General features: G+C 37.5%; 1 protein-coding gene across 2 annotated transcripts in view; it reads right to left on the reverse strand.

Moving 5' to 3' along the window:
* The window catches only part of LOC118703683 (S-adenosyl-L-methionine-dependent tRNA 4-demethylwyosine synthase TYW1), a 105,521-nt gene that overhangs the window by 22,342 nt on the left and 62,023 nt on the right, over nt 1-21,156 (reverse strand). For both annotated transcript variants that reach the window (XM_045571230.1, XM_045571228.1), the window contains exons 12-13: nt 17,655-17,832; nt 13,038-13,173 (exon numbers count right to left, since the gene is read on the reverse strand). In XM_045571230.1, coding sequence (XP_045427186.1) covers nt 13,038-13,173; nt 17,655-17,832 — 314 coding nt within the window. The remainder of the gene's footprint in view (nt 1-13,037; nt 13,174-17,654; nt 17,833-21,156) is intronic.

Genomic DNA, 21,156 nt, shown 5'->3' on the forward strand with positions numbered 1-21,156 from the left:
GCATTCTTATTCATCACTATTTGTCCACAATTTTAATTATTTCCAAAGGTTAAATTTTTTCAAAAGCAATTATTGGGTCAACAAATTTGAATATTTTTCAGATTCTTTAATCATGTTGCCATGTTACTTTCTAAAATGTTTGTACTGAATTACGCTTTTACCATCAGTGAATTAGTATGTCTTTCTTCCTAACTCTAAACAGTATTGAATATTGCTATTACAAAAAAAAAAAAAAAAATTGTGCCAATTAGATAAGCCAAAATGGTACCTAATTACTGCTTCAATTTGCATTTCTTTGATTACTAATAACTTGGTGCCATATTTTATAAGACCATTTTATCTTGTTTTGACATAACCTCAACTCAAGTTCATTTTCAGTTGCAACTATCAAGATAAATCATTGAAATGAAGAGCTGTAGTCCTGGATAAACTAACATTATCCAAAATGTACAGCATTGAAAGCTGACAAATTAGAAGCAACAAAATTCTAACTCATAACTGTATATTTTTAACTTTTTATTATAAATTTTTTAAAACACCCAAGAAAAGAAATAATATCATAAATTTCTATATAACCATGATTTTAGCTTTGACTGCTATCAGCATTCTACATTTCTTATTTTATCCATCTTCCTACTTTTCTTGGTGTAGGGAAGACATTGGCATATTTCAAGTTAAATAACAAACAATATCATTTTATCCATGAATACTTGTATAAACAATATATATAAGGACCTTTAAAACTTGAATGCCTCCCCATCACTTTGAATATAGGTGTTTTGTGTTTTTTTTTAAGGATTTATTATTAGAGGATATCAAATATACAGAAAAGTGCACAGAGCTTAAATGAATAGCTTGATGTATTATTACAATTATAATCTCTTACCTCAAGAATTTCCCTTTTGGAATTAATTCTAGGTAATTCATCAGAAATGTGAGCAAAGATGTGCATAGGTTTTTCACAATGATATTAAATAATACACAAGTTAAGAAAATAATGTCAAATCCACTTTATGAATGACTATGTGCCAATTAAACTTGATGTAATAGAATATTAACACAAAGGACTGCAATATAGTTCTCAGTGAAAAAAAAAAAATCAATAAGCTAAATAAGCTTCCACTTTAGGGAAGTAGAGAAACAAGAGCAATTTAAGCCTATACCAAGTAAAAGAAAAAAATAATAAAAATTAGAGCTGAAAGTAACAGAAAACCAATAGAGAAAAAAATCAACAAAATCAAAACCTTGGTCTTTGAAGAAAAAAAAAATCAAACTGATAAATCTCTACCGAGGCTAACCAAAAGAAATAAATAAATAAAGAGAGAAGATATAATTTATCAATATTAAAAGAAAAATAGGGGTCTCATCATTACTGATCCCCTGGACAATAAAATGATAATAAAGGAATACTAAAAACAACACTATTGCCAACGAATTTTGAAATCATAGATGAAAAAAACAAATTCCGTAAACACAAAATGCACACAAGAAGAAACAGATCAACTGCATGGGGAAAAAAAAATATATATATATATATATAAAAAATTTTAACATTCTAATTGTTCATTGATAATAAATAAGAAAGCAATTGATTTTTGCTTTATATATATATATATATATATATATATATATATATATATATATATATATAATTGAAATTGAATCAATAGTTAATAACCTCCCAAAACAGAAAGCAGCAAACCCAGATGGGTTCTACCTAACATTGAAAAAATAAATTATATCAATCCACCACAATCTCTTCCAGATAACAGAAGCAGAAGGAATACTTCTCAACTCACTCTTTAAGGCTAGCATTACTCTAATGCCAAAACCAGATAAAGGCATTTAAAAAAAAAGAAAATATATATCTTTCATAAGCATAGATTTTTTTTTAAATCCTCAATTTATAAGTAAACCAATCCACCAATATATAAAAATAATATGCACGTCCTTACCAGTTGAGATTTATTCCAAGTATTCAAAACTGGTTCAATATTCAAAAAATTAATATCACTTATCAGCAGACTAGTGTAGAAAAATCATGCTATATCATCATATGAATTGATGCGGAAAAGCATTTGACAAATGCCAACACTTTTTCATGATAAATTTCTCAGCAAACTAGGAATTAGAGACATTTCCTTAACATTATAAAAAAACACTTATAGAAAGTCCTCAGCTAATCACAGTTAATTGTGAAAAACTGAATACTTTGTCCCTCAGATTGGGATAGGCAAGGATGCCCCCTCTTTCCACTCCTATCATGGTACCAGAAGACTTACTAGTACAACTGACAAGAAAAGAAAAAAAAGTATAAAAGTTGGAAAGAATAAATAAAGTTGTTTTTTCTTTGCAAATGATAGGATACACAGGAAATCTGAAAAAAATGACAAAAGAACTTCTAGAACTATTATGTAAGAATAGCAAGATCATGATACAAAATTCATAAACAAAAATCAATTGCTTTCTTATTTATTATCAATGAACAATTAGAATGTTAAAATTTTTTAAAATACCATACAATAGCACCAAAAAATAAAATACTTATATATGATCTAACAAAGTTATGTATAAGTTCTATATGTAAAAAACAATATAGGTCTCATTAAAAAGAAAATCTAAATAATTAAGAGATATTTCCTGTTCATGAATTGGAAGACTCAATACTGATAAGAAGTCACTTCTGCCAAAACTGGTTTGGCTCAGTGGATAGAGTGTCAGCCTGCGGACTGAAGGGTCCCAGATTCGATTCCAGTCGGGGGCATGTACCTTGGTTGCAGGCACATCCCCAGTAGGGGGTTTGCAGGAGGCAGCTGATCAATGTTTCTTTCTCATCGATGTTTCTAACTCTCTATCCCTCTCCCTTCCTCTCTGTAAAAAAATCAATAAAGTATTTTTTTTTTAAAGAGTCACTTCTTCCCAACTTGATTTACAGATTCAATACAATCTCAACCAAAATCTCAGCAAACTAGTCCTATATAATAAAGAGCTAATATGCTAATGGTCATCATGCCATCACACCGTAACGATTGATTAGCAGGCGGCTGCCTGTGCAAAAGACATGTGTCAAGTCCCCACTGCGTCCTTCCAGACAAAGCCACAGCAGCTGCCTGAGGCTTAGGCAAGCTGCGGAAAGCAGCTGCCGCTGCCCAGGGCCCAAGGCTCAAGCAGCGTGTGGCTGGCAGTGGCAGCAGCAGAGGCGTGATGGGGTGTTGCCTTCCCCTGATCACTGAGTCACCTCCCGCAGAGGGAGGCCAGAGGCAGCAGCAGCAAGAGGATGATGGGGACGGTGCCTTCCCCTGATCAGCCGCAGGGAGTGGGCCTAAGCTGTCAGTAAGACATTCCCTGAGGGCTCCCAGACAGTGAGAGGGGGCAGACCAGGCTGAGGGAACCCCCTATAGTACACGAATTTTTGTGCACCAGACCTCTAGTTTGTAGATAAGGGATAAACTGACTGGAAGGTTTATATGGAATGGTTACAGACCTACAATAGCCAACACTGTATTGTAGAAGAACAAAGTTGGAGGATTCAAATTACCCATTTTCAGGGCTTACCATAATTAAGCTACAGTAATTAAAACAAAATGGTATTGGTGAAAGAAGACATTTAGATGAATGGAATAGGCAAGAAATGGACCACATAAATATTGTCAACTGGTCTTTGACAAAAGCGTGAAGGCAATTCAACATTTTGTCTTTTCAGCAAAATGGTCATAGAACTTTTGGACATCATCCTATATAATAAAACTCTGACATGCAAATTAACCGAATGGTGGAACAACTAGCTGCTATGTCATGCACTGACACCAGGGGCAGATGCTCAATGCAGGAGTTGCCCCCTGGTGGTCAGTGCACTCCCACAGGGGGAGCCAGGCTTGGGGCTGGCAAGCGCAGTGGCGGGAGCCTTTCTGCCTCCACTGCAGGTGGGTGGTCAGAAGCAAGGGGTCCCGGACTGCGAGAGCCCCAGATTGCAAGAGGGAAGACAAAATGATTGAACAAGCAGGCTGCGTGAGGCAACCAGACCGGGGGGGGGGGGGGGGGGGGGGGGGGGGGGGGGCGGGGAGTGCATGAGGGGCGAGCAGGCTGGTGGTGGTGGGGAGTGCAGTTGGGAACGATCAGGCCTGCACGCAGGGGCTGTGAAAGGTGATCAGGACAGCAGGGGGTGGCCAGTTAGGGGAGCAATTAGAAGCCAGGCAAGCAGGCAGGGGAGCAATTAGTAGTCAGCAGTACAGAATTATGAGAAGGGTGTCTGACTGCTGGTCTAGGGGTCCCAGATTGGAGAGAGTGCAGGCTGGGCTGAGGGGACCCCCACCCCCTGCACCCTATGCATAAATTTGTGCACTGGACCTCTAGTTAGTGATAAAAAGAAATGAGGTATCAAGCCATGAAAAGACATGGGACCTTAAATGCATATATGTAAGCAGGGGAAAAAACAGTCTGAAGAGACTGCATACTATATGATTCTAATGATACTGGAAAATGCAAAACTAGAGAGAGATAAAAGATCATTGGTTGCCAGGAATTTGGGCAGAAATGTGGAAATTTGAATAGGTGGTGCACAGGAGATTTTTTAGGGCAGTGAAACTGTTTTATGTGATACTATCATAGTAGATATAAGGCATCATGCACTAATCAAAACCAGAGAACTTTACAGGACAATGTTAACCTTAATGTATATGAACTTAAACACTGTGGTCTTCTTCCCCAAAACCCATAACCACAGTCAAATCATGAGAAAAACATCAGACAAATCCCAGGTGACAGATATTCTACAAAGTGCCTGACCAATATTCCTCAAAACTGTCAAGGCATCAAAAACAAGGGAAGTTGAGAAAAAGGAACCGCCAAGAGAATCCCACCAAGAAGAGGCTGGTGAATGTAATGTGGTAACCTGGAAGGATCCTGGAACAGAAAAACGAAATCTCAATGAAGTTCGTATTTAATGCATCAATATTGGCTCATCAATTAAAATAAACATACCACAGAAATGTAAAATGTTAATAATAGAGGAAAATGGGAAGGGAAAGAAACTCTGTACTGTCTTTGCAATTTTCCTATAAATCTAAGTGTTCTAAAATACAAGTTCAGTTGAAACTGGCTTGGCTCAGTGGATAGAGCGTTAGTCTGCAGACTGAAGGGTCCCAGGTTCGATTCTGGTCAAGGGCATGTACATTGGTTGCGGGCACATCTCCGGTGGGGGGTGTGCAGGAGGCAGCTGGTCGATAATTCTCTCTCATTGATGTTTCTAGCTATCTATCCCTCTTCCTTCCTCTCATTGAAAAATCAATAAAATATATCTTTAAAAAATAAAATAAAATACAAGTTCATTAAAAAAAATTAAAACATGTTCAACTTTTTATAATAAACAAATGGAAATAATTATCAATCAGGAAATGCTTAAATAAGTAATGAAACAACCATAATACAAAGTGCTATTTAAAAAATGAGGTAAAATTATTTATATTCAAACAGAAAGAAGTACAAAATCTATAATAATAAAAGTGTAATATGCTAATTAGACCAGACAGCCAAACAACCTTCCAGACATCCTTCTGGACAACCTTCTAGAGTTCACATGTGTCAAACACAAGGCCCGCGGGCCAAATCCGTCCCGCCAGGCCTTGCAATGTGGCCCGCACCGCGCTGTCATCACTGCACTCCGCTGCGTTGCCATCACAATGACAGTTTATGACTGTTCAGTAAACCATTCGGCCCGCGATTTAGGCTGGATTTTAGATTTTGGCCCCTTCTCTGATTGAGTTCGACACCGCTATAATCTAGATAGACGAAGCCAGGGCTGGGAGGCCGAGGCAAACCGCTGCAGCTGTGAGGGCCAAGGCAAACCGCCACGGCTGCGAGCCCCTTGCATGAATTTTGTGCCTCAGGCCTCTAGTATATTGATAAACAAAAAAAGCAACCTGTGCAGGACAGGGGTGGGGAAAGAAGGTATATAATTGAATTCAAGTATAGTTTACATAAATGAAACATGTCAATGAAGGTAATTCCTAAAGTAAACAGATCCTTGGGAAGTAACATTTAAGGAGAAAGGGGGTAGGGGCTCAAACAGGGCAGTTTGAGTTTTATACTTCTGTGCTTTATATAAAAGTAATTCTTTTCTTAAAGCAATAGATAATAAAACATATACAGTATGATGCCTATAAAAATATACATACATTGCTTTTATAATTAGGGGAGTACCCAAGAAACAGAAGACAAACATCATCTAGCAACTATGAAACGTGTGAATTAAAAGTAAAGATGAATTCCTCCTGAGAAAGAGTGGTGAGAGAATAGCAGGGCTGATAAGAGCAGGGAGAGGAGGAAAGCAAGCCTGCGAAGGCAGCTCAGTGAGACTGCAGAACCAGTCTAAACTGGCCCTGTCCTCTTCCCGAGGAGACTCTACGTTGCTTTTCAGAGATAACAGAACAAGGCCGCAATCAGGCAGTAGGACAGTCAGTCGTGCACTAGGGAGAGAATTCGTCCTAGAATAACATTTCAATGTCATCGGGTAGAAAGCCAACCTGTACTACATACTAAACATCCCCCACACACACACACAAATTCATGGGACGCATGAAACACTATGATCCCTTAGTGCCTATGTCCTGAGCTCTCTTCATGCTGAAATAACGGAACTCTACAGCATATGCATAACTTCCCCACATTTTCTTTAAATGTAACTCCAAACCCTCGGTGGGGTAGACAGATTTGAGTCTTGCCTCCTATCTCCATGCCGTGGTCTTCACAATAAAAGCTTTTTCTTTTCTCAAAAACCAAGACTATCGTATGTTCCTACATGCTTTGTGCAGTGAGCCCTTGCTTGGTAAAGGTGTCACTCATTTAGATTCCAAGGTGCCAACAAAACGACCAACCAGTGAGCGTGTCTAGGAGACACATTCAGTTGAACAGGACACAGGATTCAGGAGGGGAAACAGGGAAGGGCTGGGGAAGAGGGAGAGGAAAGAAAAATGGACTCAAGCAGAGTCATAAAATCAAGAATGAAACCTGAGGACTAAAACTTGGGAAACACTTCCATTGAGAGATGGAAGGAGCTTAAGGGGGGAGAAGGCGGCAAAGAACAAGAGAGAAAATGAGAAGAGTACAATGTCCTAAGAAACCACAGGAGGAGAGTGTGAACGGTACTCATTACTAATTAAAGATTTGTAAGATGTTATCCATATTTTCTACAATATCAATGACTTCCTTTGTCCTTTTATTTAATGAACATAGTATTTATTTAGTGAGCACAGTATTTAGAAGGGCTTTCACTGATTCACTAAAATTCCCAACTTCAATCTAAATTTTCCTTTAAGCATTAAATAAATTCTTCAAACTGGACTTTTCCTACTGCATGAATTTTTAGAATATAATCTTTACCTATGGTAAAGAAACCACTGTATTCAAAATGCAGCTCCGTTTAGGCTCACTTGGCTGGGCATCATCCAGTGCACTAGAAGGTTGCCAGTTCAATTCTAGTCAGGGCACATGCCCAGGTTGCGGGCTTCAACAGGGGGCAGCGAATGGATGCTTTGCTTTCATGTAGATGCTTCTCTCTCTTTCTCTTTCTCTCTCTCTAAAATGCAACTCGAAAAATAAATAAATAAAATAAAATAAAATGCAACTCGACTAAAATGGACCATCTAAAAAGATGACTGGGAATATGGTTTTGTAGGCTATATTTCTCTACTTCCCTCTCAGAGATTTTTATAAAGAATTAAGTTCTGGAAAATAATGTGGTTTCCAGGCTTCTGTCCTCAGTCCCTACCACCTACCACCCTTAGAAACTGGCAACCAGGAGTTCAAACATAATCACTGCCTTTCCCGTGGGGAAAATGGGGAAGATGCACTTGAATTGTTCTAAATATACAAGTGGACCTACAACTGCAGGATTTTCCAGTGTCTTCAGTGACAACCAGATATGTTCAAAGTACATAAGTAAAAATATGTACTTTTTTCCATCAGGAAATTTTCCATCAGAAGCCAGGAATAGGAAAAATAAAAATGCTTCTTATGGTAATATAAAATGAAGGCTTTCTTCAGTTGCTGAACTGGGCTTCCCAACATCTTGAGATACATTTCACAAGTCAGGAGGAAAATAACTAATATATCCCTCCACCCACTCCCCCTCAGATTTTTAATACAGGCCTAGAGGTTTGTGGGTTTTTTTTGGAGGGGGGGGGGGAGCATTTTATTTTAACCACCTCCAAATCTAGAAGATATCCTATTAGAAAAAAACTCTAAAACTGATGGAAATAAAGCTAATATACTCCAAGGGTTACTCAAATTCTATTTACATGATTTTTAACATTTCTAACTTGTCAAAGGTAAAACACCTTTTTTACCCACTGTGTGGCTGGATGAAGTGAAAGTGCAAATGACTAAATATAAATAGTATGTATCTCAATCCAATATCTCAGACTATGAATGAACTTTTTTTATTCCTATGAAGGTGGCAAATGCGTGTTTGCTACGTATACTAGCTTCTTATGGGCACAGTATTTAGAAGGGCTTTCACTGATTCACTAAAATTCCCAACTTCAATCTAAATTTGTCAGAAGAGCAAATTATCTTCACATTGCCATAAATTAAAGAGAAGTCATAGTTTCCACAATCTCATTTCCCTAATGCACTAATAAGGGCCTTCAAATGTCAATTTGAGAAAGTGCTTCCTTCTTTCTGGGTTCAATAAGCAAAAGAAATTTGCTTCTGACCATTCTTTTTAATTTCCCTTTCTTCCAAACTCTTTTCATAAATCAAACACAATGATTCTCATAAAAAGGTTCCATTCTAATCTCCAAAATGGCAATACCTAAGCTAAAATTTTAAAGATAAGCCTTGAGACGAATGGCCTTGAACGATTCCATTTGGAAGAAATTGAAGAGGATGAAATCTATGGCATGGCAGGCAAAAAGGCCCATTGGTCTCTTAATGATGGGAGAATGAGGACTTTTTTATAATAATATCCATTTGTGGCAATGGGTCTCAATCATTTTTTAGCCCCAAAGCACTTCTGATAAACAGAAATTTTGCTTTACTGCTATTTGAAATTTCAAAGTAAACAGCACTAAAAAGAAATGGAAAGTAATGGTCATTTTTTAAAACGTTTGTTCAAACTATCTGGGTCCCTTAGAGTGTCCCTCCCCAACCCTCTGCCAGATGAAAAGCTATGTGCACAGATCTCTAGGAATAACTCTACCTTTCAAATAGGCCTTGTTTAGTGACTGTAGTTTCAAGTTGGTGTCCACACTATCATCAATTCTTTTTAATCTTACTAAAAATAACGTGCTTAATGAGTATAAAGAATCCCAAGGCACTAATGAAACGATTACTCTAGAAATTAGGAATAAGGAATAAAACATACTTCTAAGATACAAAAAGATCAACTATCTCTTACATCTTCCTTTCTACCTACATGTTTGTAGTCAAACCTCCTCCATTTCAAATCAAGCAACCAATAACACCTCCCAAACAAGCCCCAAAGGCTCCTTCCTGTCTTGTCCCCTTTCTAAGATACCATTTGTTCTTTGTCCTTCTTACAAGCATTATGCAATCTGCCTTCGGTCTCCACCAAACCATTGAGATTACTTTGGTAATGAGCATCAATAACTTTCTCTATGTACAATATTTTAATCTCCCTCACCACTAATTAATTGATTTCTTCTTTTATCTTGATTATTTCCTTCTCAATATAGTTTTTTTTTGTTTTGTTACCTGTTTAATATTTGAATTTAATGCTTAGTCCACTGATGAGAGATAGCTAGTTGCCTTCCAGTACTCATTTCCCCTTCTTCTTCATTAGCAGAATGCCTAAACTATGTAGAGAGACGGTACACTCAGCAAAAATATTACATTTCCTAGCCTTCCTCAGCAGGATGTGACTAAGAGACTCAGTTCTGGCCAATAAGAGATAAATGGAAGTGTTACGAAAATCATCTTAAAAAGAAGAGTGCCCTTCTTGTACCCATCCTTGTACTGCCTGCTCAAAATGAAAGCTGTGATGCCAAGATAATGGCGAGAGCTCTAGCAAATATTTTGGACCAGGAAATAAACATCAGGATGAAAGTCTCTCAGGAGAAGGACAGGAACCTAGGTCTCTGATGATTCTGTGAAGCTAATGAGTAGGGAAAAAACTCGCCTTCTCTCTGTGTTTCTCCTTTACTCTCGCACTGCTATCACATTCACAACACCTCTGAACCTAGTTGTGTGGGGGCTTTTCCCACACCAAGCAATTGTGTGACACCCACTGGGTATCCTACCATTTAACTCAATTCTGGCCTATCCGGAGACAGTGTCGGATCCCGCAGGTTAAGGACTCAGTCCACAAGTCTGCTCCCACCCCACTTTAGGTAACAATTGCAAATCCAGGTTGTTACCTGTGCAGAAGCTGATCAGCTAGAGGTTCCCATAATCCCCATCCTGGCTTCAATTAATTTGTTAGAGTGGCTCACAGATCTCAAGTAAACAGTTTATTTACTATCTATCAGTTTATTATAAAAGAATATGATAAAGGGTACAGATTAAGATCCAGATGGTTGAGATGTGTAGGGCAAGGTATATATGTGGCAAGGACTGAGGACTTCCATGCCCCTTCCCAGCACCTCCATATGTTCAGTAGCCCAGAAGCTCCCTGAATCCTTGGGAGTTTTATGGAGGCCTAACCATGCAGGGATGACTGATCTTTAACTTAAATTTCCAACCACTCTCCTCTCTCTAGAGAAGTGGGGAAGTGGGGACTGAATTTCAAGCTTCTAATTATGCCTTGGTCTTTCTAGTGACCAATCCCCATCCAACAGCCATACAGGAGCCCACCCAGAGCCATCTCATTAAAACAAAAGATGATCCTGGTACTCTCATCAATTAGGAATTTACAAGGGTCTTAGCGGCTCCGTTAGGAACCAAGGAGGAGGCAGACACACAGACACACACACACACACACACACACACACACACACACTCATCTCACAGTGAGTAAGATTAAAAGACTAAGCTATCTAACATAAGGTCATGGAAAAATTTTAATAACATGACAAAATGCTTATGTCCCAACATTAACAAAAATAAGAAGCATATAAAATTGAATCATATATAAGAAAGCACTCATATCCTCACTACTCCCAAAAAAAGGATTAAATAGTACTTCAAAATGCCTCAAGGTCCATGAATTATAATTTCTTTCCTTGCTCCTTTACATTTCTCTTTACTTCTCCAAATTTTCTATAATCAACATGTAATATTTTTATAATCAGAGCTAGAGGTGGGGTCCCTCGCTCTGGCCTGTGCCCTCTCACATCCTGGAACTCCTCGGGGGATGTTGGAGGCCTGATGCACAGCTTTGACCTGATCCCTGCAGGCCAGGCTGAGGGACCCCACTAGTGCACAGATATTTGCATATAAGATCTTTGGTTAATCCTTCTTGTCCTCTCCCCTTCCCCCTGGGATTCATCAGTCTGCTCCATATTTCCATGCCCATGCTTTGAGCGTCTGCCCCCTGATGGTCAGTGCATGTCATAGCTAGCAGTCGAGCAGCAGAAGGGTGGAATGGTTGGTCACTAAGCCTATTAACCTTTTATATGTATAGATACTTTTATAATAAGGTTTAATAGTAAAGGGTTTTTTTAATCTGAAAATTGTGGGCCACCTGCATACAGTGGTCTATTGAAATACTAGATACAGAATGATCTCATTAATGCACAACAATGGCACATTATTACTCCAATAATGTCAGGTCAGAGTATGCTCACATTTGTAGAAAGAGGGTTAATGTTCAGTTTTGATATCCAAGTATGCATAAACAAGGAATTATTTTTGTCTTTTTTATTTTCAAAAATGAGATTTCAAGATATTGATTTTATTGCTTAAACATGAAAAAGGATTAATTACTTCAATTCCGACTAGATTTTCAATTTGGCATAATAATAGGCCAACAGAAACACATCTGGTCACACTGCTGATAAAAGTCTACAGCCAAAGGTAGGCAGTGTTGTCTTGTACAAGATGGATTTCTCTTTTTTAAAAATAGAACTGTATGACAAATAGCTGTAGTGAACGGAAATTGAAGCTAACACATTTCTTTGCTGTTATCTAGAAGGAATTGCATTTTAACCCCACATACTCAAGTACCAATAAATTTCTGGCCTCATATTTGAAAAGAAACATTTTGACAAAAGATAAAGACCTGGAAAAATAAACATCATATTTTCTAAGCGTAAACACAAAATATGCTACCTTCTACTTTGCGTTGCATTAGCTCATAAATATACTTGAGACAAATCAAAATTCTTTCTTTATGAAGTTCAAGAAATTCTCTTCAAATGTCTTTTCTTGCTCAGGTATACGAAAAGACTAAACAAGTAACATAACAGTATAGATATTCTAATTAAAATATCTGGAATAGGACTTAAAAAAACTGAAATGATATCAGATTATACTAGTAATATATTTGACCTACCTAATATAGTTACAGCATACAAGTTTTCTTTTTGAGTGTTAAACAACAGTAAAACAGACCTTTCATGATAGCATCTACTATACCAATAATATGAAATATTCAAAAGGCAATAACAGCCCAGCCAGTGCAGCTTAGTGATTGACCTATGAATCAGGAGGTCACGGTTCGATTCCCGTTCAGGGCACAAGCTCAGATTGTGAGCTTGATCCCCATTAGGAGGCATGCAGGAGGCAGCCAGTCAATGATTCTCTCTCATCACTGATGTTTCTATCTCTCTCTCCCTCTCCCTTACTCTCTGAAATCAATAAATATATATATATATATATATATATATATATATATATATATATATATATATTTTAAAAAACAAACAAACATATACTATATGCTGACACCTCTTCTAGGGTTGCTATGAACTGCTATTCTCACCCCAAATTCATGAAGGACATATATATTACAAATTTAAGAACTCAAATACTTGTAAAACGATAAAATCTGAAGATTTTATTTAGTCTTTTTTTTTTTTTTTTTTAAGAAAAAAACCTCTCTACTTCATTTCATTTTCTTTTAAAGATGTCATAATTTTTACCTTTGCTGCCAAGGCTTTCAAGCTGTCCAGGAATCTTTGCCAGAAGTCCTTGAAGAGTGGGCGGTCAATTTTCTTCAGGCTGTCTTTGCTGCTGGCATCCACACTGACGTATAGCTGAGTAACCGGTTTAAGATTCCTTGGTAATTTAAAATTAAAAACAATAAACACAACAATAAAAAAGTGTTATGCCTATATCAGGCTTTTCATGATGCAAAATTTACAATCTGTAATAGATGGGGCTATTAAACATTTCACTGGGTCTAGAGGCTTCTACTTCTCCCAGAAGATTGAAACAAGGATTTTAATCATGTGGCAGAATGGGATGTTAGTTGATTGTTTTTTAAAATGACTGGTCACCATCTCTAATAAACTGAAAACATTCAATCACTTAAAACTGGTCCCTCTTCAAACAATAGGTATTCGCGGAAAATACACAAAACAAGATCTGGCTTAGTCAAGGCTTACATAATTGAAATCTCACAGCCATGTGGGATCTGTGCTGATAGACCACCTTCTATCATCAATTCACTCATGGAAGTTTTCTAAGGAACAAAAAACAACCCCAAAAACCCAAGCCTTCTTAAAGGGCAGAAAACCACACAATGCCTCACCTATACCTGAGGGCAGAATTGGTTTCAAAGACAAGCTTGCTTGGGCAATGACTATTCTGAGAGCTTTAAGCAATGCAGAGCTAGAACAGCAACCAAGCACTTACAAAGGACTCATTCATTTCATAATGCTATTCTATCTACTAGATTTCTTGCCAGTATAGTTTTAAGCCCAGATTGTACTTTTTCCAAAGTCTCTATGGTCTCCCTTCAAATGGGCCTCATAATTCATTGTATTCAATAAATTTAGACCTAGAAAGAAAATCCCCCCTTAATAATTCTATGAGCAAATCCTTCAACTATTAATTTTCTATAACTATTCTATAATTTGTATTTACCACTAGAATGTTACTTATGCATTTTTGTTTCAAAGTTTATGAATTTTTAAAAACTGAAATATAATTCACATGCCATAAAATTCACCATCAAAATGGTTTATGTGCTTTTTATGTCTATTAGTATCAGCCTTATCAATCTTTGAGTATCCCTTGAAGGACAGGAACCATATTTTTCTTTTTATCCAGCCATATAGGCAGACACTGAAAGCTACCTTTTAGTTGACTTTAGCTGACAGGACTTTTAAGGATATGTAGGCCAAACAAATGATTGCAATGATCTGGCTTAGTGACATGGAAAAATCAGAAAGGTCTCATTGAAGGTAGGAAGTTCTAAGCAAAGTTAGAAAAGAAGTGATATTGGCAGACTCTCATTGCTTTAATCCCTCTTCAGCATTGACATTCAAAGGGAATCCTTAAAAGTTCAGTAATGTGTCACTACCGAGCAAAGGATATCAATTACTAAAAATGCGAAACAATAGTATACGTAATGGCACCTCTTTAACAACAAATAGGCTATGCTACCTTAACAGTACTTTATGTTCCACAAAAAATAAAAATAAAAAGACTATTTTAATGGATACTACTGGCTATCATTATCTGATACTTATGAGACTTTGTTATAAATCTGTCTGATGCAAAATGGAATCTGGCCTGACCTCTTCACTATGCCTCCATAACTACTTAAGATTATGAACAGTATATTCCAAAGCCCATGGTTATTTTACAAACCTCCAACATTTGTAAAAAAGGAAGCCCTGGACACTGACAGTACCAATAAACTACTTTGTCAATACTAAATGTCTGAGGTGCCATAATGAAGGAAGCCTACAGATCTCTTGCCAGGGAGCAGAGAAAAAACAGAGAAGAAAAAATGTCCCTGGGAATTATAACTCATTCAAAAGCAGTAAAAGGACCTTGGAAAAGTCTTTTGAACTCAGGATCTAATGTTTGCCTGGTATTGGCCTCTATTCCCCAGGACAGGAATTAGGCTTCCAACATGATCATTTGTCCATTCTAATCATAGACAGCATCATTTTAAGTCCCCAAAAGCAAAAAGATGTTTTATCCTTAAAATCATCAAAATAATTGCCTTGCCTGAGAATCTCACGTTGCTGCTGAGAACAATAAAAAGGACTATACCAATACAATCCTAATAAGCCCAATACCTAGTGAAAATGCCCAGTGAATTGTGAAATGATTATTGTGATGACCCTTCATCCTGCTAATTTTAAGTCTGAGTTGAGGATGATCATATATGAAATGCATTGTTACTGAACATAAAAGCCCCCTCCCTTTTCCTCCCCTATAGAGATGTAGGCCTTCTAATTTCTACAGAAAGGAAAAAAGGCTGAGGGATTTATGTTTGTAAGAAATCAAATGGATTAAATAATAAGTATGATTGGACAAAAATAAATAAATCCCTAAGTAGCCCAAACTTTCAATTCCAGAATCCCTAAGACAACTGGGAGCTGTCACATCAGGCCAAGTACAGTAATTTGGGAGGAAGAGAGAATGAGAAGATTTACTGAGCACTCATCATGTCCTGAGTGCATTGTGCTATGTTTGATCTTTCTTGTTCAGTTCACTGAATCCTCAGAATAAACAAGGTAGTTGCTACTTATGTCCATTTTAGAGATGATGAAACTAAGGTTCAAAGAGATTAAGGGGTTTGTTCAAGGATTCACAAAAAAGATGTCAAAATCTTGTACCGTATTTTTCGGACCATAAGACGCACTTTTTCCCCCCCAGAAGTGGGGGGGGGGGGGAAAGTCCCTGCATCTTATGGTCCAAATATAGCCTACACATATACTTTTTAAAAAAAGTTTTTTTACTTGCCCAGCTCTTTGTGGTCTCTGTGTGCTTGCCCGGCTCTAAAATGGTTCTAAATGCTGCTGTTTACTTTACAGGGTTGATTACATGTGTTTATGACTGTGATGTTGGGTTTTAATGCACATAAAATATTTTAGGACACTATTTGTTTCAGAATCTTTTTTTCTTCATTTCCCTTCTCTAAAAACTGGTGCGTCTTATGGTCCGGAGCGTCTTATGGTCCGAAAAATATGGTATTTAATTATCTCAACAACAAGATTCAAGCCAAGAAGTACTCCAGAGCCTGTTTTCCTAGCCCTGTACCACAAGGCCTCCATCAAAATGGCCAGATCACAGGCAGTGCAGCCGGAGCCTCTCATCACAGAAACCCAAAAGCAGTATCTCAATCCTCACAGTAGTGTATCTCTAAGTGTGCTCAGGGCCATCTGGATCAGCAGCATGTGGAGCCCTGGCCAGCGTAGCTAAATTATGAGAGTGTTGGCCTGCACAATGAAGGGTCTCAGGTTAATTACCAGCCAAGGGTAATTACCTGAGTTGCAGATTCGCTCCTGCCCCCTCTCGGGGCATGAGTGGGAAGCAACCAGTCTATGTGTCTCCCTCACATGGATGTTTTTCTCTCTCTCTTTTTCCCTCCCTCCCTTCCAGTCTCTCTGAAAAGCAATGGGAAAAATATCCTCAGGTAAGGATTAATAAACAAATAAATGATTTTTTTTTAAAAAAAGGAAGTACACGAAAATGCAAGTTCTTGGGCTTCCCCCAAGACTGAATCAGCCTCCAGAAATGGGGCCTTAAAAAGTATAACATTATTTTAGTTTCAAGAACATCTCAACATTGATGAAAGAAACTGAAAACACAAATAGATGGAAAGATATCCCATGTTCTCAGATCAGAAAAATTAATATTGTTAAAATGTCCATAATACTCAAAACCATATATGGATTCAATAAAATCCCTATCAAAATTCCAATGACAACTTTTTATAGAAACAGAAAGAAAAATCTTAAAACTCATAGAACTATAAAAGATGCTGAATAGCCAAAGTAATCCTGAGAAAGAATAAAACTGGAGGTATTATCCTTCCTAATTTCAAACTATACTATGAAGCTATAGTATTCAAAACAATAGGATATTGGCATTAAAAACAAAAACAAACAAACAAAAAAACACCCACCCATGTTTATGGAACAAATCGAGAGTCTAAAAAATAAACCCACTCATATATGGTTAACTCATAATCGACAAGGGAGCCAAGAATTCTCAATGTGGAAAGGACAGGCTCGGCCATAAATGATGCTGGGACAAATGAATATTCACATATGGAAAAAATGAAATTGGACCCCTATATTAGACCACTCAGAAAAATTAAGTCAAAATGAATGAAAAACTTAAATATAATACCTGAAACTGTAAAAGTCCTAGAAAAAAAACACAGGGAAAAGCTTGACATTTTGATCTTAGCAACAATGTTTTGAATATGTCACCAAAAGTGCAAGCAACCAAAGCAAAAATAAGTAAGTGGAACTATATCAAACTATTGATAAAAAGCTTCTGCACAGCAAAAGATACGGTCAACAAAATGAAAAGGAAACCTACAGAACGGGGAAAATATGTGCAAATCAATATCCAAAATATATAAGATCTTCAAAAAATTAAAAATAGAACTACCATATGGTCCAGCAATCCCCCTTTTGGGTATATATTCAAAGGAAATGAAATCAATATCTTGAAGAGATGCAGCCCAAACTTCCATACAGCATGATTCACAACAGCAAGCCATGGAAAGAACCTAAGCATCTGTTCACAGGTTCAAGCAGCATATCTTCCTAAGCTGGGTCACTCACCTGATTTCCACAGGGAACTGTGCATTTGTGACCAGGAAACTGGATATTTTACACTCATGCAGTAGCTTCAAAAACCTGTTGATTTCTGGGTACATGATGGGTTCTCCCACCAGGGACAAGGCACAGTGTTTCACTGTCATTCCTTCTTTAAAGCGTTCTTCTTTGACACCTGGTACACCTGGAAAACACAGAGAAAATGATCGTACTCAGTAAGGCACAGACAGAGGATAACTCCTTTTATTTTTCTTTATTAAAATGTTTACAATTTTCCTAATGGTTCCTCGATTTCAGAAGGTGAAATTATTTTTTATACCAGCCAAATAATAAAAAATGAGGGCCTAAGGGAAAAGAAAACCTAGAATTACCGAAACAGGAAAATCAGTCAGCAATCTCATTCTTAGTTTAAGTACTAATTAAACTACGTCAGTACAAGCAGGCAAAACTAACTTTATTAGCTAGTTATTGAGAAACACAGAATATATTACATTCCTTAATTTGTTTAGCTCTGCATTCTTTCATGTTCGTTTAAGTAAATGAACTCAACATATCTACACTAGATGCCCGATGCACAAAACTTATGTATTGGGGTGTGGGGTGTCCCTCAGCACAGCCTGAACCCTCTCCAATATGGGACCCCTCAGGGGATGTCTGATTGCTGGTTTAGGCCTGATCCCTAAATCCGCAGTCAGACATCCCTCTCACAATCCAGAACTGCTGGCTCCCAACCACCTGCCTGCCTGCCTGCCTGCCTGATTACTCCTAACCATTTCTGCCTGCCAGCCTGATCACCACCTAACCAATCCCCTGCCAGCCTGATCAATGCCTAACTGCTCCTCTACTGGCACAATTGCCCCCCAAGTGCCCTCCCCTGTTGGCCCGGTCACCCCTAACTGCCCTCCCCTGCTGGCCTGATTGCCCACAACTGCTCTTCCCTGCCAGCCATCTTGTGGTGTGATGACATGGGGCGGCCATCTTGTGTGAGGGAGTGATGGTCTATTTGCATATTACCTCTTTATTATATAGAATAAAGAAAAGCCTTGTCTAGACCATTCACTTTCCCCTTTATTTCTCAAACTGTCTCTTTGCAAATATTAATAAAATTGAAAACCTCTAGCTAGATTCACTAAGGAAAAAAAGAAAAAACTGAAATAAATAAAATCAGAAATAAAAGAGACATTATAATAGACACCACAGAAATAAAAAGGGCCATACAAAAATACTATGAAAGCTATATCCCACCAAAGTTGATAAACTAGAAGAAATGGACAAGTTCTTAGAAATATATATAATATGACTCAGCTTTAAGAAAAGATGCCAGACATATAGATCAATGGAATAGAATAATCAAAAAAAAAAAAAAAGAAAGAAAGAAAGAAAGGATGAAATGCTGACATTTGGGAGAATTGAGAGATCTTAATAGTTATCATAAGGGAAATAGATGAAAAAGGGCAAGAACCATATGATTTCACTCATATGTGGGATATAAAACAGAAAGCAACAGAAAAACAAATTCACTGACACAGACAACAATATGGTGGTTACCAGAAGGGAGTAGTGGGAGATTAAAGAAGGTAAAGGGGGTCAAACATGGTGATAAAGGAGACTAGATTTTGGGTAGTAAGCACACAATAGAATATACAGATGATGTATTATGGAAACTTATAAAATGTTATTAACAAATATCACCCTAATAATTTTAAAAGAACCAATTGATGAAATAGTCACATTAAGCAGATTAAACAAAAACATAATTTCATTTTTTAAAAAAAAACCTTTACAATGTGGGTAAACTTTTTAAAGTAATAATTCTGGGATTTAACAAATTCCCTTTTTCTTTTTACTGAAAAGGTCTTATCACCCACAGAGAGGGAGGAGGGTAATTTTTTCAAAAGTAAGGCCTTGAGAATAAAGCCTTGGTTCTCTCATTCAAAAAGCACAATTCTATTTTGTGCTAAATGCCAGAGGCTATACAGTGTTCCTCTCAAAAACAAGGTCCTGGGGGACTCAACTTCATGCCTTCCTTCCCTGTCCTCAAAGAAATGTGTCAGAAAAGAAGACATCCTCGAAATTTCTTTTTTTTTTTTTTTTTTTTTTTTTTAAATGTAATTTCTTTTTTTTTTTTTTTTAATATATTTTATTGATTTTGTACAGAGAGGAAGGGAGAGAGACAGAGAGTAAGAAACATCGATGAGAGAGAGAGTCATCGATCAGCTGCCTCTTGCATACCCCCTACTGGGGATATGTCCGCAGCCAAGGTACATGCCCTTGACCGGAATCGAACCCGGGACCTTTCAGTCCCCAAGCCGACACTCTATCCATTGAGCCAAACCGGTCCCGGCGACATCCTCGAAATTTCTAATGGAAAGAAGTCCTAGAGCAGGAAGACATTCCAGGGAACAACAGACATTACATTTCATTAAGAATCTATTCCTCACTGTCTGTCTGTGTCTTTCTGTATCTCTCTCTAGCACAATACGTGCTCTTGCTTCCCTATACCATATCCCTTTCACAACTAAACTCTGCTTTGTTATTCTGATTTGTTTTTATTGTTTTTTCTGAAATATGTTTTCTGGCCTTTCTCTTAATCTGAACAGCCACTTGATCCTGGACAATCACTAGTCATCAGGTCAACTAGGAAGCATACTACAACCTCATTTTACTGAAAGATTCCAAAGTAGTAACTTTAGATTCCAGACACTTCATTCTAATGTTATAGCAATAAGCTGCATAACACAGAAATAAACATGTTATATTAAGCATAGAGTATGTCTATTTTTTATTGGAGAATGTCTTTTTTATCTAGACTAATAAAAAAGTAAGATGCAAATTGACCATATCTTCACAACACCCACCAGCCAATCAGGAGTGAATATGCAAACTTACCCAACAAAGATGGTGGGTTGATTTGCATATGCAGGCACTGACATGGCAATGATGCAGGCATTCTGCACTGCCCCAGCTGCTCCAGGCCTCTGAGAAGAATGGGAAGGCGAAAAGGCAGCTCCAGGCTGGAGCGAAGGCAGTGCCGATAGCCAGGGAAAAGAAGGCCCATTCTTGAATGAATCTTGGTGCACTGGACCTCTAGTTGAGTTATAATTGAAATATATGAATATTCCTATTATTAAAGATTGGACCAATTTTTTAAAAAAAATATTCCCTACTTTCTTTTTATACCAATATAGCTGCTGACCAAAGATCTTCCTAAGAAACTCTCCTGGCTTAACATCATATACTATATGTTTGCCATAGCAACTGCCACTGTGAGGTGTTTCATAAATAAGCTTCAGAAAACAATTAGCAGGCAGTGTTCTCTTCCCCACCCTCACAACTCCTTTGGATATGTACTTTAGCATACCTCCTTTGTGAAAACTTTTTGGAGATTTTTTACTTTTTGCCTTATTTCACTTCTAACTTAAACTATAGGTAAAAACATCTACCGTGTTTCCCCGAAAATAAGACATCCTCCAAAAATAAGACCTAGCGCATGGAAAAATAAGACATC

This window comes from Pipistrellus kuhlii, unplaced genomic scaffold (genome assembly GCF_014108245.1).
Source record: "Pipistrellus kuhlii isolate mPipKuh1 unplaced genomic scaffold, mPipKuh1.p scaffold_m20_p_4, whole genome shotgun sequence".
Lineage (NCBI taxonomy): Eukaryota > Metazoa > Chordata > Mammalia > Chiroptera > Vespertilionidae > Pipistrellus > Pipistrellus kuhlii.